The sequence below is a fragment of the Corvus moneduloides genome, chromosome 6 (assembly GCF_009650955.1).
Source record: "Corvus moneduloides isolate bCorMon1 chromosome 6, bCorMon1.pri, whole genome shotgun sequence".
NCBI classification, from domain to species: Eukaryota; Metazoa; Chordata; class Aves; order Passeriformes; family Corvidae; genus Corvus; species Corvus moneduloides.
This window is the reverse complement of record NC_045481.1, coordinates 53,375,152-53,397,895: the sequence shown is the minus strand read 5'-3', so window position 1 is coordinate 53,397,895 and position 22,744 is coordinate 53,375,152. Positions and strand designations below refer to the sequence as shown.

General features: G+C 63.0%; 6 protein-coding genes across 14 annotated transcripts; 4 read left to right on the top strand and 2 right to left on the bottom strand.

Annotated features, from left to right (window-relative positions):
• Positions 1–768: 768 nt before the first annotated feature.
• On the top strand, positions 769–4,979 carry UNC93B1 (unc-93 homolog B1, TLR signaling regulator). 2 transcript variants are annotated; one of them, XM_032112511.1, is made up of 12 exons: positions 769–843; positions 1,506–1,607; positions 1,691–1,835; positions 1,913–2,066; positions 2,144–2,305; positions 2,372–2,501; positions 2,581–2,674; positions 2,754–2,878; positions 2,951–3,133; positions 3,203–3,476; positions 3,710–3,828; positions 3,922–4,979. In XM_032112511.1, exons 1-12 carry the CDS (start codon positions 817–819, stop codon positions 4,186–4,188), a joined length of 1,782 nt encoding a protein of 593 aa, XP_031968402.1. In that variant the 5' UTR covers positions 769–816; the 3' UTR covers positions 4,189–4,979. The 2 variants fall into 2 exon arrangements, with proteins under 2 accessions (XP_031968402.1, XP_031968401.1); XM_032112510.1 differs by having other exon boundaries at positions 2,951–3,476.
• Positions 4,980–5,083: 104 nt separating this feature from the next.
• Positions 5,084–8,213, top strand: MAX (MYC associated factor X). 2 transcript variants are annotated; one of them, XM_032112525.1, is made up of 5 exons: positions 5,084–5,310; positions 5,490–5,516; positions 6,546–6,653; positions 6,854–6,983; positions 7,389–8,213. In XM_032112525.1, exons 1-5 carry the CDS (start codon positions 5,215–5,217, stop codon positions 7,571–7,573), a joined length of 546 nt encoding a protein of 181 aa, XP_031968416.1. In that variant the 5' UTR covers positions 5,084–5,214; the 3' UTR covers positions 7,574–8,213. The 2 variants fall into 2 exon arrangements, with proteins under 2 accessions (XP_031968416.1, XP_031968417.1); XM_032112526.1 differs by having other exon boundaries at positions 5,194–5,310; positions 6,860–6,983.
• Positions 8,214–8,324: 111 nt separating this feature from the next.
• On the bottom strand, positions 8,325–13,080 carry LOC116445656 (protein farnesyltransferase subunit beta-like). The gene is made up of 12 exons (XM_032112516.1): positions 12,721–13,080; positions 11,777–11,841; positions 11,548–11,620; positions 11,216–11,307; positions 10,784–10,930; positions 10,627–10,710; positions 9,896–9,982; positions 9,691–9,820; positions 9,476–9,608; positions 9,272–9,383; positions 9,080–9,194; positions 8,325–8,657 (listed from the first exon to the last, which is right to left on the bottom strand). Exons 1-12 carry the CDS (start codon positions 13,021–13,023, stop codon positions 8,547–8,549), a joined length of 1,452 nt encoding a protein of 483 aa, XP_031968407.1. The 5' UTR covers positions 13,024–13,080; the 3' UTR covers positions 8,325–8,546.
• A 1,260-nt stretch (positions 13,081–14,340) lies between these two features.
• On the top strand, positions 14,341–17,929 carry RAB15 (RAB15, member RAS oncogene family). 7 transcript variants are annotated; one of them, XM_032112518.1, is made up of 7 exons: positions 14,341–14,526; positions 15,792–15,852; positions 15,995–16,055; positions 16,146–16,223; positions 16,302–16,391; positions 17,316–17,381; positions 17,493–17,929. In XM_032112518.1, exons 1-7 carry the CDS (start codon positions 14,403–14,405, stop codon positions 17,646–17,648), a joined length of 636 nt encoding a protein of 211 aa, XP_031968409.1. In that variant the 5' UTR covers positions 14,341–14,402; the 3' UTR covers positions 17,649–17,929. The 7 variants fall into 7 exon arrangements, with proteins under 7 accessions (XP_031968409.1, XP_031968413.1, XP_031968411.1 ...); XM_032112522.1 differs by lacking the exon at positions 14,341–14,526 and adding an exon at positions 14,544–14,770; XM_032112520.1 differs by lacking the exon at positions 14,341–14,526 and adding an exon at positions 14,544–14,849.
• A 107-nt stretch (positions 17,930–18,036) lies between these two features.
• Positions 18,037–19,629, top strand: GPX2 (glutathione peroxidase 2). Its single transcript, XM_032112524.1, has 2 exons — positions 18,037–19,007; positions 19,086–19,629. Exons 1-2 carry the CDS (start codon positions 18,783–18,785, stop codon positions 19,434–19,436), a joined length of 576 nt encoding a protein of 191 aa, XP_031968415.1. The 5' UTR covers positions 18,037–18,782; the 3' UTR covers positions 19,437–19,629.
• Positions 19,630–20,185: 556 nt separating this feature from the next.
• CHURC1 (churchill domain containing 1) lies at positions 20,186–22,272 on the bottom strand. The gene is made up of 4 exons (XM_032112527.1): positions 22,166–22,272; positions 21,945–22,080; positions 21,050–21,120; positions 20,186–20,610 (listed from the first exon to the last, which is right to left on the bottom strand). Exons 1-4 carry the CDS (start codon positions 22,202–22,204, stop codon positions 20,518–20,520), a joined length of 339 nt encoding a protein of 112 aa, XP_031968418.1. The 5' UTR covers positions 22,205–22,272; the 3' UTR covers positions 20,186–20,517.
• Between the last annotated feature and the right edge of the window lie 472 nt (positions 22,273–22,744).

Sequence of the window (22,744 nt, the reverse complement as noted above, 5' to 3'; positions counted from 1 at the left end):
CTTCTGTGGAAGCTGGAGGAGCGCGAGGCCAGGCAGGCACTGCTGAGGCTCAGGGTGGGGGTCCCTAAATGCTGTGGGGCTGGGCCCCATGGCCAGGGGCGGGAAGGATTGGGCCCCACCTCTGTGGGGCTGGCACTGGGGACAAGGTCTAGGATGGGATGGAATGGGACCTCCCCCTTGAGATGGTGTAACTCACATGGACACCAAACCAGCACCATGAACCTTGACTCATTTGAACCCCACAGACACCCCTCATCCTGCTCCCATGACCACCCTGACTCATGGGATTCCCACTGATCCACCCTTCATCCCGCTTCGCAAGGGTTCCATGATCAATAGACTCCCCTCATCCTGCTCCCAGGACCACCCCCAAGAAGGGCCCTTTGCCCCAGCATCCCAGGGTGGCTCCCATTGCCTAAGGTGTGGGGGACCCTCAGGATGGGTGTTGCCCCTGCTCCACTGCCATGACCCTTCTGGGGCTGTTCCCTGCGTATCCCCCCTGTCCTGCAGGAACCAGCACTCTCCCAAGAATCCCATCTCAAGAATCCCTCACTACCGGCTGGGCCAGATCCTGCCCCGGGAGATGTCACTCCGTCCGCCCTGCCCAGCAGTCCCCGCACCCTGCCCCGGGGCATCCTGCCGTGCCACGCACCCGGGCACCCTCCCGGCCCCGGCTTAGGGGTGACACCAGGGCACGTATGACCCTCACCCCCAGATTAGGGTGCCCCCCCGCCCAGGAACCCTGGCACATCCCCCGGGCAGGGAAGGGGAAGTGAAAGCAGCAGGGCACAGCACTCAGTGCCACGGGGCACCCCGATGAGGCAGCACCCACCCCAAGGCCTGGTGGGAGCGCTGGGGAGGCTGGGGGGTCACAGGGAGGCCGGGGGGCGGGGGTTGGGGTGCTGTGCAATGGGGGAGCAATGGGTGCTGTGCGGGGGGGTCAGGGTGCTGTGCGGGTTGCGGTGTGACGAGTGCTGCGGGGGTCGGGGTGCTGAGAAGAGGCGCGGGTGGCGGGCACTGAGGAGTGCGGGCAGGACCGGGGGTCCGGGAGCAGGGGGCTCCGGGAACGGCCCCTTTAACTACCCCCTTCCCGCCCGCCCGAACCGAAAGAGGAAGAGGAGCCCGCCCCGCCCCGAGAGGCTCCGGCAGCGGCGAGCGGAGCTGGGGTCGGGGTGCCGGGGGCGTGCGGAGGCTGGGGGTGCTGAGCCCAGAGGTGCAGTTCTGGGGGGTGCAAAGGTGGGTAGGGGGCGCGGGGTTCGGGGTGCAGGATCTGGAGGTGTAGGGGTGCAAAACACAGGAATGCAAACCATGAGTGCAGGATCTGTGGGTGCAGAGCACAGAGGTTCAGGGCTTGGGGGTGCTGTGTACATGGGTACAAGGTGCTGGATGTAGGGGTGCAAGGGCTGGGAGCGCTGGGCAGGAGGGTGCAGGACACAGGGGTGCAAAACATATGGGTGCAAGACTTGGGGTGCCAACAGGGTGCCCCCCACCCTGACACCATCCAGGGCCCCCCAGAAGCAGCAATGGAGAAGGACTTAGACTGCTGTCAGGATGGGGCCAAGACAGTGCCAAGCGCCGGGCTGAGCACCGAGGGGACAGAGACACAGGTGAGACCAGGGGGACACCCGCCGGGGAGGAACCAGGCCCGTGGTGACCATCCCCAAGGGCTGACAGCTGGAATCACCCACAGCTGGACGATTTTGTGGGTGCTCATCACCCTGACTACAATGAGGAGGAGGAGGAGCAGAAGTACTTCCGCCGAAAGCGCCTTGGTGTCATCAAGAACGTGGTGGCTGCCAGCCTGGCTGGCACCCTCACTTATGGCGTCTACCTGGGTATGGAACCTCCCAGGGACCCCCCAAAACAACTTGGGGTGTTCAGGGCATAGGGTGACCACCCCTGGACCCCCCAGGCCTGCTGCAGATGCAGCTAATCCTTCACTATGACGAGACCTACCGGGAGGTGAAGTACAGCAACATCGGGCTGGAGGACATCGACCGCAAGGTGCTGATGGGCATCAATGTCACGCCTGTGGCGGCGCTGCTCTACACACCCGTCCTCATCAGGTACGGCCCCGCCGCGCTCCCGGCTGGCACGGCTCACTGATGCAGCCACCCACGCTTCCCACTCCTCGCCCCCACAGGTTCTTCGGCACCAAGTGGGCCATGTTCCTGGCGGTTGGCATCTATGCCCTCTTTGTCTCCAGCAACTACTGGGAGCGCTACTACACGCTGGTGCCCTCTGCCGTGGCCATTGGGGGGGTCATTGTGCCCCTTTGGGCCTCCATGGGCACCTACACCACGCGGTAGGCATCCGGGGGGGGGCGGGCAGGGGGTGCAGAGCGTGCCAGCTGACCTGCTGCTCCATGCAGGATGGCCCAGAAGTACTACGAGTACGTTAACTACAAGGAGGAGCAGGAGAAGGAGAGGCAGCGGGTGCCACGGGATGCCTGCAATGCCTACATCATCGTCTTCCAGACAGTCTTCTACTCCTGCTTCCACGTGAGTGCCAGTGGGGTGGCTGGGATGGGCGGGGGGCTGTGCTGGCAGCACTGAGCATGCACCCCTCTACGTCCTGCAGTTGAGCTTTGTCTGCGCTCAGATGCCCATGGTCTTCTTCCTCAACAACTACCTTTACCAACTCAACCACACACTCTTCGCGGTGAAGCACTGCGGTGAGGCTGCGGGTGGGGGTGCGGGGCGGCACTGGGAGTCCCTCAGTTGGGATTAACCATGGCCTGTGCCCACTGGCAGGGACCCTGAGCCACGGCACACTGCCTGGCTTCAACAAGACAGTGCTGCAGAGCCTTCCCCGCAGCGTCAACCTCATCATCGTGGAGAGTGTGCTGATGGCTGCCGCCTTCCTCGCCATGCTGGTGGTGAGCACCAGGGCGGGAGGGGACAGGGATGGGCTGGACAATGGCAGGACCTCACCCACAGGTGCTCCACAGGTGCTGGTGCTGTGTGGCGCGGCGTACCGGCCCATGGAGGAGATCGACATGCGCAGCATCGGCTGGGGCAACATCTTCCAGCTGCCCTTCAAGCACATGCGGGACTATCGCCTGCGGCACCTCTTCCCATTGTTTATCTACAGCGGCTTCGAGGTGCTCTTTGTCTGCACCGGATTTTCCCTGGTAGGATCCGGGATGGGGTGGGAGGTGATGGAGCAGGGACAGGTGACAATGAGCCCATGCTTGCTGCAGAACTACGGTGTTTGCGCCCTGGGGCTGGAGAGGTTGGCGTATCTCCTCATGGCCTACGGCTTCTCCGCCTCGGCGTGCTCCAGCCTGGCCCTATGCATGCTGCGCCTGCGCCGGCACATCCCACTCCTGGCTGGAGCCTTCATCCACGCTGCACTCCTGGTGACACTCTTCTGCTGGGCGCCGGAGCCCCGGTACCTGGCACAGGCACCACTGCTCTACAGCATTGCCGTGCTCTGGGGCACGGGCAGCGCCCTCAACAAGACCGGAATCAGTAGTGAGTAGTGGGGAGGTCCCAAAACAGCCTCAGTTGTCCCCAGAACACCTTGGTGGTCCCCAAAATAGCCTGGGTTGTCCCGAGTTTTTCCACACATCCTCTCCTCATGTCCCCCGGCACCACAAGTTTGTGGTCCCACTCTTCGGATCCATGGGATAGACCTGCTGTGATTGTCCCCCACGCCAAGGGAACATGGCACAGGAAGGGGACACTGATTCCAGTCTCTGTCACAGTCCTCCTGGGAATGTTGTACAAGAAGAAGGAGCGCCAAGACTTCATCTTCACCATCTACCACTGGTGGCAGGCCCTGGCCATCTTCACCGTCTACCTGTGGTCAGGGCTGCCCATGAAGGTAAGTCCCAGATAAGCCCCAGCCCACTCTGAGACATTCCAGGCTTTTTGGGGATACAGCGCCACACCAATCCCAAAATTCCCTGTGCTCCAGGCCAAGCTGTCCATCATGCTGCTGACGCTGGTGGTGGCCGTGGGGACATACCTGTGGATGGAGCGGAAGGTGGCACAAAACGTGGAGGTCCGGCTGCCCCGCATCCCGCGCCCACGCCACAAAACACGTGGATACCGCTACCTGGAGGACAACTCGGATGAGACTGGCTCCGATGGTGATGGGGACAAGGAAGATGAAGGCAGGCACCCAACCGAGGCCACCAGCGAGGATGAGCTGCCAAAAGAGGATGGGGAGCAATTGGGATAGAGACAGCCTGGCCTGGGCCCCATCCTGCTCTTGGTGCCTGAGGGGGTTCTGCAGCTCCCCCCATGTGGGCCCTAAATTCTGCAAATCTCCTCAGGTCAGGCTTGCAGCCCCTTGAGCTAAGCCTAAAGCCCCCAGGCAGCCCAGAGCCCCCCACACTGGCTGATAGACCCCCAGATCGGCACATAGACCCCCCAGGGCAGGTCTGCAGCCTCCAGATTGACCTACAGCCCCCAAACTGTGGTACAGAGACCCCCAAATTGTGGTACAGTCCCCCCAGCAGGCCCATAGCCCCCCAGATTGTGATGCAGTTGCTCAGGTCAAACCTGCAGACCCCCAGGCCAGCCTCAGAGTCCCCCCCCCCCCCCCACAAATCCACAGCCCCTTAGACAAGGCTCATACCCCCCAGGCAGATCTGCAGCCCCCCTCAAATTTGGCCAAAGATCCCCCAGGTCAGGCCCAAAGACCCCTGAGCAGATGCACAGACCCTCCAGCAAGGCCTGCAGCCCCCCCGGCCAGCTTGCAGCCCCCCACAATGTCCTGCAGACCCTGAGCCCTCCCATATTAGTCCCCAGACAAACCCCCAGCCCCCCGCAGGGCTACCCTGGAGCCCCCAGGCAGATCGAGCCTCCCAAACTGGCCCACAGCCCTTCAGACCAGACCCAGGCAGACCCTGCAGCCCCCCCCAGGCTGTCCCAGAGCCCCACTAGCTAAACCTGCAGCCCCCAAGCCGGCCCCGCAGACTTCCTGACCCCTCCCATCCCCATTTTCCCTCAATAAACCCCCTCCCTCCATCTCCTTGGCCCTCAACTCCTCCCTCCTCTGGCCACGCACCTTCGGCGCCCCCTTCCGAAGCGGAGACTACAGCTCCCGGCGTGCCACGCGCTGCCCCCACGCGGTGTACGCCGGGAGTTGTAGTCCCCGCCACGTGGAAGATGCCTCCATCTCCCCACTCAAACCACAACTCCCGCAACCGTTCGCGTCGCCCGGCGCCATCATTCCCCCCCCCACCCCCCCCGAGTTCCGCGCATGCGCGGTGCGGGCTGTTGTTGTGGCGGCGCGGCCCGCGGCTTCACCCGGGCGGGAGCGATGAGCGACAACGATGACATCGAGGTGGAGAGCGACGTGAGTTGGGCCCCCAACCCCGGGACAATCCCTGGGATAACCCTCCGTGGCTCTTCCCCACGTTAGGAGCGCTGGGAGTGGGGTAATGTTTGGTTTATGTGTGTTCTTCCTTCATATGGCGGCGCACCCCCCCCACCATCTTCTTCCTCTTCCTCCTCGCCCGGGTCGGGGCTCCTCAGGAGGAGCAGCCGAGGTTTCAGTCCGCGGTAGGTCGCTGGGGGCTGCCCCGCAGCGCCCCCGGGATCGGGAGCACGTGGGCCGGGGTGTGAGGGGGCGGGATTTGGGGAGGGGGGTGACATGGAAGGGGAGCGGGGGAATGGGGGTCCTGGGGGCAACGGGGGTGTTGGGCGTGTCCTGTGGGGATCGGGGTACTGGGGGGACATCAGTAGGGTTGGGGGTGTTGAGGGGGGCACCTGTGGCGTTGAGGGTCTTTTTGAGGGGAGCACACCTTTGGGGCTGGGGTCTTCTGGGGGGGCTGTGACGTGGAGAGGGATCTGTAGGGATGGGGGTCTTGGAGGGGGAAATCTGGGCTTGGGGGTGTCCTGTGGCATTGGGAATCTTGGAAGGGGGGGGACACCAGTAGAGCTGGGGGTCTTTTGCGGAGGAGGGTTGGGCTTGGAGAGGGGACACCTGTGGGGTTGGGGGTCTTATTTTGGTTGGGGGCTGTGACGTGGAAGGGGAACCATGGAGTCAAGTCTTTTGAGTGGGGGAACTGGGTTTGGGAGTGTCCTGTGGGGCTGGGGGTCTTACGGGTGGGACACCAGCGGGCCTTGGGGTCTTGTGGAGGAGGATTCGGGGCTCTTTAGGGGAGGGGGAGTGGGAGGCTTTTTGGGGTAAAGCAGGGGTGTTGGGGGGGTGTTACGTGTGGGGCCGAGTCACTTGGGGGGTGGGGCTATGTTTGGGGGGCACAGGGGGTACAACACAAGGGGTTGACAGAGGGCATGGGGGGGTTTTGTGCCTGGTTGCTTGGGGAGTAGGGGAGGAGGTGGCCGTGTTGCAGGGGGAAAGTGGTGTGCCCCCCCCGGGGCCCAGAGCTGCCCCGGCAGCAGGAAGCTGGGGAAACCGAAAGCACCGGGAGCCGCCTCCTTCCCACGCCCTCACGGCCCAGCCGGAGGCGTCACAGCCACGGAGCCGCCCTGGGGGCTCAGCCGAGCTCCCACAGCGGTTCCCAGAGGGAATTTTTGGGGGTGCAGGTGGTGGCCTCCACCCGGTGCCACCCCTGTCCCCCCCGCCAGGCCGACAAACGGGCTCATCACAACGCACTGGAGCGCAAGCGCAGGGACCACATCAAGGACAGCTTCCACAGCCTGCGGGATTCCGTGCCCTCGCTCCAGGGAGAGAAGGTGAGTTTATGGAGTGTGCTGGGAGCACGGACAGCACCCACCCGTGGTCCAGGTTTCTCACTTTGGGGCATTCCCAAGGCTCTCTTGTGCCACAGGAGCCCCCAGTGAGGACCAGAGCCAGGGTGGGATGAGGCAGGTGAAATTCCAGTTTTGCCCCCTGGACTAGGTCTTTATCTTGCCTCTGGCTTTTCCCACTATTGCAACAGGCATCCCGGGCCCAAATCCTGGACAAAGCCACAGAGTACATCCAGTACATGCGCCGGAAAAACAACACGCACCAGCAGGACATCGACGACCTCAAGCGGCAGAACGCGCTGCTGGAGCAGCAAGGTGGGAGCTGGGATCCGGCTGGAAATGGGGTCTAGCAGGACCTGAGATCCAGGAGCTGGGGTCTGGCAGGGTTCAGGAGCCAGGATCTGGGGTCCAGTAGGGTTTGGGATCCAAGATCCAGTGGGACCTGGGTCTGGAAGGAGATGGGATCCATCAGAATTCAGGATCTGGTGGGAGCTGAGATCCAGTGGGAGTTGGGATCTGGCAAGAGCTGACGTCTGGCAGGACCAGGGTCTGGCAGGACCAGGGTCTATCAGGGTCCAGAATTCAGTGGGAGCTGAGGTCTGGCAGGATCTGGGGTCTGGAAGAGCTCAGGCTCCAGGATCCGGTGGGAGCTGGGGCGTGTCAGGAACTGGGCTGCAGGCAGGGCTGGGCCCAGGGGTGACACGGTGCCATCCCTCGCAGTGCGCGCGCTGGAGAAGGCCCGATCCAGCGCCCAGCTCCAGGCCAGCTATCCCGCGGACAACAGCCTCTACACCAACCCCAAGGGCAGCGCCATCTCCGCCTTCGACGGCGGCTCCAACTCCAGCTCCGACTCGGAGCCCGACGAGCCGCAGAACAGGAAGAAGCTGCGCATGGAGGCCAGTTAGGCCCCCCCGCCGCCCCCCAGCCTGCGGCAGGACTCGCTCCCTCCGCTCCTAGAAGCTCTTGGACTGCAGCTTCCCAGCCTTCCCCGGCCCCTTCCCTGCTCCTACCGCGCCGGCCCTGGGGGGAGCCGGCCAGGCTGAGCAGAAAGACTTGGGGGGGTCAGGGAGACTCCGCCACCAACTCCCCTCTGCTAGCGACCCCCCTCCCCTTCCCTCCTGGTTTTATAGGAGCATTTCTATTTATACCCGGGGACCAGTGCAGTCCAGAGCGGGGAGGAGCCGGGCAGTTCCCCAAAAAAAAGGAGCAAGCACTGGGGGGGATCTCCCTATTTATTTTCTCCGTGTGCAACTCCACCTGCCCGAGTCGGCAGAGCACAGAGCCAGGCTTGGGGGCTCCTTCCCCCCCCACCCCCTCCTCCTTCTCCTTCTCTTTCCCTCCCTTGACCCTTCCCCACCTCAGTGGCATTTTCCGAAGTTCAGTGGCCCATCCCCGCCCCATAGGTGCCCCTTTTCCCCCTATTTTGATGCCATTCCATGGATCTAAGGTATGTTGTACATACTGCCCAGAGTTGTCTTGCAAGTTAAGGCTTCCCTTTACTATAAGACTATAAATAATAAACAAAAAAAGCCAAAATTCCACTTATTTTATCCTCCCCCATGGTTACCGCATGTTCTTGGAATGGGAGAAGTGATGCCACCGCAGCTGGACGTGGCATCACCTCCTGCTCCGCATCCCCAGGGCCACCAGCACACGGCGGGTGTCACTTCTGGTTTATTGATGCCAAAAAGCTCTGCCAGAGCCCGTGTCCCACCTCAGCTCTGGCCAGGATGGCAGCAGGACACTGGGCCTGGAGCAGGCTGGATTTTGGTATTGCTAGCACCCTGAGCACCTCGCTCTGCCTGGCCAGCCACCACGGGGATGGGCTGTGCCACTCGCTCCCGGGGCTCGGCACCCCGAGCCAGCAGCAGGACCCCCCTACTCGGCAGCAGATGCCGGATCCAGGCTAGGCACAGGATACTGCAGGAAGTGCATCACCGCCCTCGCCACCTTCTCCGGGGCAATGTTGTAGACAGGGTGTGTGGCTTGCTGTGGGAAAGAGAGGGATGGAGGATGTTAATCACGGACTCCTAGAATGGTTTGGGTGGGAAGGTACCTTAAGGATCATGTAGTCCAACCCACTGTGCACAGGGAATCTTCCGCTATCCCATGTTGCTCCAAGCCCTGTCCAGCCTGACCTTGGACACTTCCAGGGGATGGGGCAGACACAGTTTCCCCTTTTCCAGTTTGAAGCCATTCCCCCTTGTCCTGTCACTCCAAGCCCTTGTCCAAAGCCCAACTCCAGCTCCCTTGTAGCTCTTTAGGCCCTTGAAGCAGCTCTAAGCTCTCCCTGAAGCCTTCTCTTCTTTAGGCTGAACCCCAACTCTCCACTGCCATAGGATCTGACTTTCTCAGTGCTGTGGAGCCCTGGAAGCTCATCCCTGCCCACCCCAGAAATACCTAGCGCTTACCAGGCAATTCTCAGGGATACCCAGGACCACCTCATTGTGGAGGTCTCCACTTCCGAAGTGCTGTGCAATGGCCAGCCCGCTCAGGCAGTAGCAGGTGTGGTAGAAATCCCGGGATCTGCATCCAGGGAGATATTGGGATGGTGAGGGGGAATCTGGGGTGCCAGGCAGCCCTGTATTCCCCCCTGCACTCACTTTCCTGGCTTATCCAGCAGCCCGCCGGCTGGGCACTGACAGCACAGGAGAATGTATTCCTGCAGTGCCAGCTGGTCGAACATCCAGTGTGCCATGCTCAGCGCTGGATCGCCTGGAAGGGGAACCCAAAGGAGAAACACCAGCGAAGGTGTTAAATCCCTGGAGATGCCATTCTGGGGACAGAGGAAGCCTGTGGCAACTCACCCCTGGCATGGAGTGCCCGATGGAGCAGGGGCAGGAGCCCGGCTTGCCAAAAGGAGTAGCACCCGTCCACCAGCTTGTTGCAGCGGCCCTGGAATCCACCCTCGAAGCGCATCTGCCGCCCGGTCACCCAGTGCTGCGGGGTGATGGGAGCCAGTGTGGGACCAGAGATCCCAGGCGGGATGAGACTCCCAGCATCCCAGCGAGGGGTCACTCACCAGCAGGCTCCGGAGGTTCAGCAGATGTTCCTGCTTGAGGATGACCAGCGCGGCCACGCCGCAGAAAGTGTAGCCGCCATGTGCCTCCATGCCTGGCACGCCTCCGATCCCGCCCTCCCAGTTCTGACACCTGTGGGAGCAGGGTCAGGGTGGCAGGGACGCTGGGAATGCCATCCCCTGTCCCCCACCTGTCCCCAGATCTCACCTGGCGATCCACTCAGCTGTCCCAGCGAAGAGCGTGGGTGTCAGGATGTTGGTCAGCGAGGCCACTGAGGCAGCGCAGTAGGCGCTCCTGCAGGAAAAGGGCGCTCAGAAATTCAGGAGATGGGTGCTCAGGGATGTGGCACTGGCACCCCAAAGTGGCACCAGCTCCCTGCCACAGCTCCGGCTCCCCATAATGGCACAAAGTCCCTGACTCAGCTAGCTCTGCACAACAGCACCCTGCCATGGCAGTAGTTCCTGTCACTGGCCCCCTGCCATGGCACAAGCACCCAAAACAGCACTGGCTCCCCAAAGCTACACCTCCCCATGGCACTGGCTCCCCACCATGGTACCAGCTCCCCAAAACAGCACTGGTACTCCAGTATGGCACCAGCTCCCTGACACCTACTCCCCAAAACTGCCAGCTCCCCAAAACACAACTGGGTCCCCAAAACTGCACCCTGCCATGGCACTGGCTCCTCAGAACAGCACCAGCTCCCAGCACTTGCTCCCCAAAACAGCACTGACTCCCCAAAACTGTACCCCAAATTACCAGTGGCTCCCCACCATAGCACCAGCTCCCCAAAACGATACTGGCTCTCAAAAACATCAGCAGGTCCCAGCACTGAATCCCCAGAATGGCACCAGCTCGCCACCATAGCATCCACTCCCAGCACTGGCTCCCCAAAATGCCCAGGCCCTCCAAAACAGCCCCCCCAAGCAGCCCTCACCCACCTGACATCCACTTCTCCACCCACGTGCATGAGGAAGGAGCCATCCGGCTGCTTCAGCGAGTGCAGGTATTCCAAGAGCTTCTTCCTGCAGGAGCCAGCAGCCATGAGAGGAGGGACACACACCCCACCTTCCCCCCAGCTCCCCCGGCCCCCCGGACCTGTCGATGATGCCGAAGGCCTCCTCAGTGCCGATGATGCAGAGCGCGTTGACAGCGGCGTAGGTGGGGGCGAGGTGGGGGTGCTGGCCAGGACCCCCCCCAAATCCACCCTGGGGGCTCTGGCAGCGCCTCAGGAACTGGCAGACGCTGCAGAAAGGTGGGGAAGGGGCACAGTGTCACCTGTGTCACCCCGGTGGGGTGACATGTCCCCTCCCAGCCTCGTGAATCCCCCCGAGGTCAAAGCCGGGGGTGTCACCCTCCCATCTCCGTCGTCACGAGGAAGCCGCCGGAAGAATGGGCGGCATTGACGGTGGCAGGGAGACAAAGCGCTCCTTTGCTCTGGGGACAGCGGGAGGTGGCACCTCCGGAGTCACGCGGGTGCCCCGCGGGGACAGTGGCCATGGTGGGGTCCCCCCGGCTCTCCCCACTTACTCAGAGGCCACTGACTCGGGAATGGGCTCATCCAGCAGCTCCAGGCTGTGCAGGATCCAGTAGCAGAGCCAGGGGCGGCTGGCATCCAGACACTGCAGGGACAGAGGGGACAGTCAGGGAATGGCACTGGACACAGCAGGAGCAGGCGGGAGTGAGGAGACAGACAGGAGAATCCCCAGAGCATCACTGGGATGAGCATGGGCACACAGGGAATGCTGTGTCCATTCTGGGGCTGGGAAACCCCCGGCGACAAACAATCCTGGTGACAGCCCCAGGGCAATGGGTTCACCCCAGCCAGTGGCTCCAGGTGGGATATCTGGCATTCCTGGTACCTCATAGGCTTCAGTGAGCTGCCGGAGGCCTCTCTTCAGGTAATGGAAGTGCTTCTCCCGCTGCAGGACATACCTGGAATACAGAGAGGACAGGATGAACAGGTAGGGTGTCCTGAAAAAGCAGGGGGACAGTGGCAGGAGGGGCAGAATCCTACTGCAGCACCCACTGGAGTCGAAAACTTTTTTGGAATGGGAATTATTTATGGTTATCGAGAATTTTGAAACTCACTGTGAGGAGTGATGGTTTGTCCTGTAGGCGTCATAGACCTCCTGCACGATGTCCTCCACCTTGGACTTGTCAGGAAAAATCGGAATAAAGACTATGCTGAGCTCTGGAAAGAGGCTCCGCACATCCCAAACACAATCCCCATTGAGCCCTGCAGCTTCTCCCCCATCCCAGGGGTTTATCCGACTCACAGCCCCATCTCACCCAGAAAAACCAGAGTAGGAATTCCCAGGAGTTTTGTGCCCCGATTTATGCCAGAATCCAGCACCATCCTGTGCTGCTTTACAAATCCAGCTTGAGTTTGGTTCATCCCAAGACTGCTATGGAAAACACCCTCCTCCCGCTCACGCTGGGATGACCAGGGACTTGGACACCCTAAGCCAGGGTAATCCTCAAGAAAATACCCCGGGATCAGCCTCAGGGGTGAGGAGGGGCCGCACGGGGACCTGCATTCACGGCACTGTGTCCTGCCAGGACGGAACTCAGCAAGAACTCCATGGATTGGGAAACCCGGAGTCACTTTTTACCCCGTTCCAGCCCCCGGAGGAGCTGCCAGGGCATAGGTCAGGACAGAGGGACGGAGGGGAGAGTCTGGCTGCCCCAGGACCCCTCACCCTCCCCAGACTGGTTCTGGGGGACGTGCCCCGCGGGAGCTGCCGTGGCTGGTGGGCGTCAGCACCGCCGGGCCCCTCAAAACACTGGTGGCTGGGGTGTTGTCACAGGGGGTGCGGGGACACTAGTTGCGTGGGGATGCTGGGATAGGAATCACCCAGTCCCACGGCACCCCTGAGCCCCGTCCCAGGGGAGACCAAAGCCCAGCCCCACGGCAGCCCGGCACCCCACACCCCAGTTCCATGGCACCCCAAAGCCCAGCCCCACGACACTGCACACCCCACCCCCCCCGGCACCCCACGCGCCACGCTGCAGCCCCTGGCGCTCCCCGGCACCTGCTCGGCGGAGGTGCAGGTCCGCAGCCCATCGTCCCGCAGCCGCCGCCGCCCGCCGGGGCCGGGGGCCGCTCCCGCCATGCTGCGGCCGCGGGGGCAGCGGGCGACGGCGGCCGGGAGGGGACGCGCGGCCGCGCTCCTGGCCACGCCCACCACGCGTGACCGCGCCCCTCCCGTGTGACCGCGCCCCTTCGCTCTTGGCCACGCCCCCGCCGCCCAGCCCCGGCGCGCGTGCGCGGAAGAGCCACACCCCCCCCGGGCGGCTGCGTCGTCGTGATGTGACGTCATGTCTTGCATCATCATAGAATCCACGGGTTGGGTTGATAAGAACCTTAAAGCCCATCCAGTTCCACCCCCTGCCATGGGCAGGGACACTGGGACACCTTCCACTAGACCAGGTTGCTCCAAGCCCTGTCCAGCCTGGCCTTGGACACTTTGAGGGATGGGGCAGCCACAGCTGCTCTGGGAAATCCATTCCAATGCCTTACCACCCTCACAGTGAAGAATTTCTTCCCAATATCCAATCAACACCTCCCCTTTTCCACTTTGGAGCCGTTCCCCCTTGTCCTGGCACTCCATGCCTTCATCCTAAGTCCCTGTCCATCTCTCTTAGAGCCCCTGTAGGCACTGGAAAGGGCTCTTAGCTCTCCCTGGAGCCTTCTCTTCTCCAGGCTTAGCAATCCCAGCTCTCCCAGCCTGTTCTTAGCCCTCGGAGCATTTCTCTGGCCACCTCCGGACTTGCTCCAGCAGCTCCATGTCCTTCCCATGAAAAGGATTTTAGGGCTGGACACAGTTCTCCATGTGGGGTCTCACCTGAGTGGGGCAGAGGAGGACAATGCCCCCATCACCTGTTGCCCACACTCCCAGTGACACAGCCCAGGACATGGGTGACTTTCCAGGGCTGCCAGCACACGTTGCCAGGTCGTATCCAGCCTCTCATTCCCCAGTAGCCCCAAATTCCTCTCATCTGGGCTGTTCTCCATCCCATCACCCCCATCTTGCACTGATCTCAGGAGCTGTCCTGATCCATGAGCCAACCCTGCCCTTGGCCTTGTTGACCCCCACGATGTTCCCATGGGAACCTTGTCCCTGGACAGGACAACCTGGACAACCCACCCTTGTCCAGGTCCCGCTGGGTGCCATCCCATCCTTCCTAAGTGTCACCAGTTCCCCTGGTGCAGCTCTGTGTCACCCCAGTGTCCCCTGCTGCACCCCTCTGTCCCCTTCCCAATGCCCCTAGAGCAACCCCTGGTGCACCCTTGGTGCTCCCAGAGCCTCCGGAGTCCCCACTGGTCCCCCTGGTACATCCCCATCTCCCACCTCCCCTTTTCCAGAGCATCCCCAACGTATCCTACGGTGCATTCCTGGCTCCGTCCCCCTGTTCTCCCCAGCTCCCTTCTCAGTCCATCCCCCGTGTCGCCGCCCAATTCCCCACGGCATCTCCCGTGTATCCCTGGTGTATCTCCGGTGTCCCCTCCCCGCTCCCCACAGCATCCCCCGGTCCATCCCCGGTGTCGCCCCCCTCGTTTCCCCCCCCGGTGCCCCCTCCCGCCGCCACCGCCCCCGCCCCGCCCCGCCCCGGTGCATCCCCCGGTGCCAGCCCGGCCCGGCGCGGCGGCGGCGTAGCTCGCGGCCCCGGAGCGGCCCCGGTGTGGCGGCGGCGGCGGCGGCCCGGGCCCGCCATGGCCAAGCAGTACGACGTGCTGTTCCGGTTGCTGCTGCTCGGGGACTCGGGCGTGGGCAAGACCTGCCTGCTCTGCCGGTTCACCGACAACCAGTTCCACCCCGCCCACATCTCCACCATCGGTACCGGCAGCGGCAGCGCACGGCGGCCGCGGGAGCGGGGAAACGGGGAACCGGGAGCATCGGGGAAGCGGGAGCAGTGGGGAGGCTCAGCACCGGGGAAACGGGAGCATCGGGGAACCGGGCAACCAGGAAGACTGGGAGCCACAGCACCGTGGAAACGGGAAGCCAGAGAACCGGGAGCACCGGGGAAACGTGAAACCGGGATCATCAAGGAATCGGGAGCAATGGGGAGGCGCAGCACCGGGTAACCGGGCGCACTGGGAGCCGCAGTACCGGGGAAAAGGGAAACCGGGGAACTGGGGAGCCATGGGCGCCACGAAACCGTGAGTACTGGGAAGCCGCAGCACTGGGGAAACGGGAAAATGGGCAACCGGGGAGCAGGAAAACCGTGGGAACCGGAGAACCGGGAGGACAAGGGAGACGCAGCAACCGAGAAATGGGAACCCAGGGAACGGGAAAACCGTGAGCATCGGGGAACCGGGACTACCGAGGAACTGGGAAGCCACAGGATCGAGGAAACGGGAAACCAGGGCAGCCGGCAGTCGTGGGAACCGAGGAACCGGGGAGTGGTGGGCACGGGAAAACCGGGGGCACCGGGAAAGGGTTAACCGTGGGCACTGGAGAGCTGCAACACTAGGAACATGGGGAAACAGGTAACCAGAGAGCGGGAAAACCGTGGGCAGCGGGGAGAGGGAAAACCGTGGGCTCCAGGGAAGGGGAAAACTGTGGGAACCCGGAGCATCGGGAGTCGCAGCACCGGGGAACCGGGAAGCCGTGGGCATCGGGAAACGGTAAAACCGTGGGCACCCGCAAGCCGGGACCACCGGGAAGCTGCAGCACGGGGAAACTGGGAACCCGCGGGCTCCGGAGAGCCGCGGCTTCAGGGAACCGGGAGTATATGGGAGCCAGGAAATCATGGGCACAGGAGAACCAGGAGGACCGGGCACCTCTGGCGCAGGGGAACCGGGAGCAGCGTGCAGCCGGGAACTGGGAGCACTGGGCAGACACAGCACCAGGAAGCCGTAGCACTGGGGAACTGGGAGCACTGGACAGATGCAGCACCAGGGAACTGGGAGCACCAGGATCACCATCTGGCACCGGGGCCTCCTGCCAGGCCAGGCACCGGCTGTGGGGACCAGCACCAGGCCATGGTGGGGCGTGGGGTGGGTCAGGACGGGTGGGGGGACCAGAGGGCCCCCAGTGACAGCAGCTCCTGTGGAGGGGAACACCAGGACGCCCCACAACCTCTCCCATTCTAACCCCAGGCGTTGACTTCAAGATGAAGACCATCGAAGTGGATGGGATCAAGGTGCGGATACAGATCTGGTGAGTGGCAGCGCTGGATCCCGGGGTGAAGGGGGAAGGAATTTTGGTGGGTCTGAGTCCCGCTCCCCCCACCCAAGGTAGGGGCTGAGCCCTGCCCAATTCATGCCATGGGTGGCAGCACTGACCCGCTGTCCCCGGGCAGGGACACAGCCGGCCAGGAGCGGTACCAGACCATCACCAAGCAGTACTACCGGCGGGCACAGGTACGGGGGTTCCCTGTCCTGGTGCACAGGAGAGGGGAAACTGAGGCACAGTTTTGGGGTGTCAACGGCTGCTCCCCCCACCCCCTGCAGGGCATCTTCCTGGTGTACGACATCAGCAGTGAGCGCTCCTACCAGCACATTGTGAAGTGGGCCAGCGACGTGGATGAGGTGGGGGTAAACGAGGGGAGGTCCAGAGGTTCCCCAGTCGTGTGTGTGTGGGGGTCCTTACACTGTTCCTCTGCCCAGTATGCACCTGATGGCGTCCAGAAAATCCTCATCGGGAACAAGGCAGATGAGGAGCACAAGAGGCAAGTGCCCAAAGAGCAAGGGCTGCAGGTGAGCGGGGGCTGCTCTGTGCCCCCCCCCCCCGGGGGCAGGACCCCTCCTGCACCCCCAGCATGGCCAGCCACTCCCTGATCCCCTCTGCACTCGGGACCCTGACAGCCCTCCTGCAGCCCTACCTCTATCCAGGACCCCCAAGCATCCCCAGCCCCTCCCAGCACAACCAGGGACCCCCCACCCTCTTGCAGTCTGTACCCAGGCACCCCAGAAACAGCTCCCCCAGTGCCCAGGAACCCTCTTTCCTTCCACCCCTGCGGTGGTTTTGCACCCCCAAGGCTCCCTCTTCCCCACTTGCAAAATGTTCAGGGACCCCTAACCTCTCCTTGCACCACCAGCATGGTCTCCTGCACTCCTGAAGCACAAAGTGACCCCCTCGGTGTCCCCCTTGGGACCTCTTGACCCCCAAAGCACCCAGTGTACCTCCCTGCAATCCCGGCATGGCCAGACCCTCCACAAGCCCCCCCTGCATTCCACATGGACCCCAATAGCCTTCTTGCAGTCCTGCCTTTATCCAGGGACCCCCGTGCTCCTGCAGTCTGAACCCAGGGACCACTGACTCCCCCTGCAGTTCTCAGAGCATCCAGGAAACCCCTTTACTGCCCAGTGCACCCCCAGGGTTCCAACGACTCCCAACCCCTCCCTGCACCTCCATCGTGCTCCCCTGCACCCCTAAAGCACCCAGTGGCCCCCAGTATCCCTCCCAGTGACCTCTGGACCCCAAAGCACCCAGCGCCCCTCCCAGGGCCCCCTACACCCAGCACCCAGCCCCTATGCCAGCCACCCCCCACAGCTCTCTTGTCTGTCTGTGCCCAGCTGTGCACGTTCCAGAGAGGGGGGCCAGGGGTATTGAATCCCCCCTGCCCTCAAATCATGCTACCCCCCCCCCCCCCCCCCCCCGCCAAACCCCTGGTGCCGCAGCTGGCCAGGGAATACGGGATGGATTTCTACGAGACCAGTGCCTGCAGCAACCTCAACATCAAGGAGGTATGAAGGAAATGAGGGGGCTGGAGGGGTTCTGAGGGGGCTGGGGTTGCCCTGGGCAGGTTAGGGGGTACTGGAGGGGTCTTCCAGGTTCACCTCACCCCTCTCCCACAGTCCTTCACACGGCTGACGGAGCTGGTGCTGCAGGCGCACCGCAAAGAACTGGATGAGCTGCGGGGGCTGCCCTGTGCCCCGACCCTGGCCCGGCTGGAGGAGGACGAGCAGCAGCCCCTGGGGAGCGAGGACACCCCGAAAACCTGCTGGTGTTGAAGGCTGGGACCCCCCTGACCCCTCCTCCCCAGGCTGTATCAGGGGGCATGGTGGGGGCAGGATTGGGGCAGCTCCCATGGAGTGGGGGGCTACACAGGACACTCCCAGGACAGGGGGATGGGAAGGTGGCAAGGGGGCCCCCCATCCTGGCACCTGTGCTTCCCTCAGTTTGCGGGTGGGGTGGGGGCTGTCCAGGCGCTGTGTGCCTACCCCATGCCCACCCCGCACCCGTGGGACCCCTGGTTTTACACAGTGGTTTGCAGAATAAAGGTGATGCTGGAGGGGCTGGTGGTCCGTGTGCTCCGGGGGGCTGCGGGCACGATGCCATGGTGGCAGGCGCAGCCTGGGCATGGACACCCGAGCAGTGATCAATAATTGAGGGTGATCTGGGGCTGCTGGGATGGTGTCCCCTTTCCAGGCTGGGCACAGCAGCATGGGGCATGGTGCCCGTGGGGTGCCAAGGCCACCACCATGGCCCACCAGGCTACCAACTCAGCTCCAGCTGTGGGGACAGGGCCAGAAAGCTTGGTGGTGGCACTGGAATGAGCCAGCAGTGGGATGGTGGCAGGCTGGGATGGGTGGTTACTGGGATGATGGTGGGCACTAAGATAGTGGAACCCACTGGGATCTAGGTGGACAACGGTGGGCACCACAGCAGATAGGCCCAAGGGTGGAGCTGGCACTGGGACCAGTGGGCCCTGTGACAGGTGGGCACTGAGATGGGCAGCACAGGAAGCCCCAGAGGTGATGCCATGGCAGCACCAGGCAAGGAGTACCGGGGCACTTGTGCCCTCCTCCTCCATCCCACAGAGCCCCAGTTCCCCAATTCCCGTTATTCCCCAACTCTCACGGGCATTCCCAACCCTCGGGAACATGCTGTGCCCCCTCCCAGCATCCCACATCCTGCAGGCACTGGGATGAGCAGCCGCACCGTGCTGTGCCATGAATTATTGAGGCAGGTAGAGCATCACCTTGGCCCTGTGCCATCTTCCTCCTTCCATGGGTGGGATGGGCGGCTCCGGTTTCTCCCGAGCCGCGGCAGGGCCTGGAGACCTTTGGACCATGACGTGAGCACCGGGAAGCCCTTAAGAGGCAGCACAGGGCACAGGCACAAGCAGCCGCACGCCCGCAGCCATGACCGTCCCCATCGCCAAGTCATTCTACGACCTGAGCGCCACCTCCTTGCAGGGGGAAAAGGTGGATTTCGGTGTTTTCCGGGGCCGTGTAGTCCTGATCGAGAACGTGGCATCGCTCTGAGGCACCACAGTGCGGGATTACACCCAGCTCAACCAGCTCCAAGCCCGCTACCCCCGGCGGCTGGTCGTGCTGGGCTTCCCCTGTAACCAGTTTGGATACCAGGTAAGTCCTGTGAGCTACGAGGCAGGGGGTGAGGAGCTGGGAAACACAGGGCTCTGGATTTCTCCTTTCCTGCCACAGGAGAACGGCACCAACGAGGAGATCCTCAACACCCTAAAGCATGTGCGGCCCGGGGGTGGCTTTGAGCCCAACTTCACCCTGTTCCAGAAATGTCAGGTGAACGGGAGCGACACCCATCCCGTGTTTGCCTACCTCAAGGCTCACCTGCCCGCACCGGCCGACGAGGCCGCACACCTGATGGCCGAGCCCCGCTTTGTCACCTGGAGCCCTGTGCGGCGCTCCGATATCTCCTGGAATTTTGAGAAGTTCCTGGTGGGGCCCGAGGGGGAACCGTTCCGGCGCTACAGCCCCCGTGTGCCCACAGCCCAGCTGGAGCCTGACATCCAGCGTCTCCTCAAGCTGGCCAAGTAATCCCAGCTCCAGCGTGATCCTGGCTCTGGTGTGATCCTGGCTCTGGTGTCACCCCGGGATGGCCTCAGCTCTCCGCAGGGTGACAGCCCCCTCTGAAACCTCCATGGGGAGGGGGCTCGATGGGGGCAGAGGGTTGGAGCCGCTGGGGTGGTGCGGGCTGGTGGCAATAAATGAGCTGGAGGGAGCATGCCCAGATGTGTGTGGTTTTTGGGAGTGTAACTGGATTCATAAGGTTTTTGGGAACATACCCATACCATGTGGTTTTTGGGGGCTGTTGGGGCGAGCAGGAAAGAGGAAGCATCCCTGAGGTGCCAGATCCAGGAAATGGTGGCTCAGGGATAGGTGGGTGCCAGGCCGGTTGCACCCAGTTCCCCGTGGGTGTTGTTGGGGCTGGGTGCCAAGAGCAGCACCTCACCCACCCCAGGGCAGTGATTTCCCACACCCAGCTCCTTCCCGCCTCAGGAATATGGAATTCCCAGCAGGGCATGGCCAGGTTACAAACCCCAGGGCAGGGGGAAGTGACCCCAAACCAACTCCTTGGGAAGGGAAAATGATCCAAGTCCTTTCTCTGCAGGGTTTAAGAGAGCACTGGGAGAGTGCAGTGGGCTCTCCAATGCTGGAAAGGGCTAAGGAGGAATTCCACAGGCTCCTGTGATGAAGAAAAGTCCCGTGCATCAGACCCCAACACCCTTCACCAGCTCCAGGGAGTGAAGCCCACCCCCCGAATACTCCTGCCTGTGCCACCAAGCTGTCACATGTCACATTTATTGCCCTACACATGAGAGCTCCTGAGGCAGGATGGGGTGGGAATCCCTTTGGATACTGTTTTGGGGACCCCTTTATGTCTTCAGCACATGGGGGGCTCAGGCCGTGGCACTGCATCCCATCCCTGCAGTCAGGGTTGGAGCCAAAAGGCTCCAGAAACATGGGAGCATCCGGTGTCAGGTGTTCACTGCATCCAGGCTGGAAGTTTGGAGGAGCGAATCATGTTAGGGACACCGTGGTCCCCAGGTATTACAGTTCCAGGGATCCAGGGATCTCCCAGAGCTCCTGGAAGCTCATCCCGGGATACACGTGGGGATCAGAACAGTGGGGTCATCTGGCGAGGGTCGTCAGGCAGGATGCTGACGGAATCCTCAGCACGGCCGCAGAGCAGGCACAGCATGGTATATTCCTGGGGGAAGGAAAAAGGGGGGGGGGGGGCTGGAAAAAGGGGGGCTGCCACGGCCCTGCTCCCCCACAGGGAAACCCGAGCCAGATCTGGTACCCGATCCCCGATTGCAATCCGAGCCAGGGGATCTTGTTTCCAGCCCCACTGGCTCCCCTGAGCCCTTTTTCCAGCAGTTTGCTGCATAGGAGATGTGCCAGGAATGAGGAATGGGGGTCACAGCCCCCTCCCATCACCCACATTCCCATGCCAGCTGCGCTGGGCTTCCCCCACAAGGCACAGATTAGTGCTGGGGGGACTCCAGGTAGCCCTGAGCACAGGGATGTGGCTCTGAATCCTTTGAGGCTCCATCCCAGGGAAGGTGGGAATCAGCCCGTGGAAGGGTGGGTCTGGAATTCCGGAGGCAGAGGAGCCGGGAAGGGCTTCTGAGGGACAAGAGGCAAACCTGGTAGTCATCCACTATGCTGAAGGTGTACTCATGGCGTGCAATCAGGTGGTGGCAGTTCTTGCACAGGTCTGTGGGGCAGGGGACAGTGGGGTGAGGGGACATGGACACTGTCCCTGGGGTATCCCCCCACTCCCCATCTCTTGGGACAGGCCCCAATCCTCTGTGCCTGCCCTCACCCCCGGGGCAGAGATGTCCCAGTCCCCAAAGCATGAAGCCCCCAAAATTCCCCTCCCAGCAACACACCTTCCTTAATGCCCATCGGCGGCTCCCTGACACTTCCTCTAAAACCGGAGACCCCCCTCCTGGGCATCCACCATTCCCATCCTCAGGAACCCCCAAATATTGAGACCCCAGATTTCCCCTACTCAAACTAATCCTCCCTTAGGCCTCCCCCTCCTCTGACCTCTGAGCCCCCCCCATCACGCCCCACGCCCCAGGACTCCCTCCCAGCCCTCAAGACATCCCAGAATCCAAATGTTACCTCCAGCCCTCAGCCTTCAAGGCCTCCACCTGTGCCCCCCAGCCTTCAAGACCCCCAGATCGCAAAGGTCCCCTCCAGCCCTCTCTAACCCTCAACATCGCCCAAGCGCTAGACTCCAAAGGTCCCCCAATGCCCTCAGCATCCCTCAAGACCTTCAAGACCTAAGGTCTCTCCCAGCACTCAACACACCCGGACCCCCGACCCCTCCCAGCCTTCAAGCCCCCCGCCCAACCTTCCGCGATCCCTGAGCCCCAGACCCCAAATGTCCCCCCCAGCCCTCAAAGAGCCCCAGACCCCAAAGGTCCCCTCAGGCCCCCCAACCTTCAAGAACCCCAAGACCCAGATGCCAAAGGCTCCCCCACCCCCTCAAGCCTCCCCGGGCCCTCACTCCCCCGGTGCCCCCCACCGCACGGTCATAGGTGACGATCTCCTCCCCGTCGTGCAGGCCCGCGGCCCGGTTGCCGACCAGCACGAAGTCCCGGCGGCCGCACTGCGCGCACCCCACGAAGTTCAGGAGGAAAGATCCGCCCTCCAGGCAGGTGGTGCCCTAGGGCGGGAGCACAGGCTGGGACCGGTGCCGGTGCCGGTGCCGGTGCCCGGGGCGGTGCGGGAGCCCCCCGCGCCCCCCTCACCCGCTCCGGGTACTCGGTGCCCACACAGCCGCCGCACATCTCGCGCCGCCCTCACCCGCAGATGCCGCGAGAGCTGCGCCGAGGGGCGGGGCTCAGCCATGGGGCGGGGCTCGGGCGCCGGGCGGGGCGGGGCCTGGGGCGGAATGGGCGGGGCCTGAGGGAGTGGGCGGGGCCCAAGGCGCCGCGGGGCTGCTTGGGACAACCGGGAATAACCGGGGGGCCTGGGCTAGTCGGGCACCCAGGGCTAGTGGGGGACACCTGGAGTGACCTGGGGAGCATCCAGGGCTAGCGAGGGGCACCCAGGGCTAGCTGGGAGCTGCCTGGGATTAGCTGGGGGATATCCAGGGCTAGTGGGAGACCCTGGGAGGTACCTGGGGGGCATCCAGGGCTACTGGGGGGCATTGAGGGCCAACTGTAGGGTGTTGTTAATTGGCTGGGGGACACCCTGGCTTAGTGGGAAATACCCAGGGCCAGGTGCCGGGTGCCTGGCTGTGACTAGCTGGGGAGCATCCAGGGCTAGTGGGGGACACCCAGGGATGACTGTAGGGGGGCTTGGGCTAGCTGGGGGTCATCCAGGGC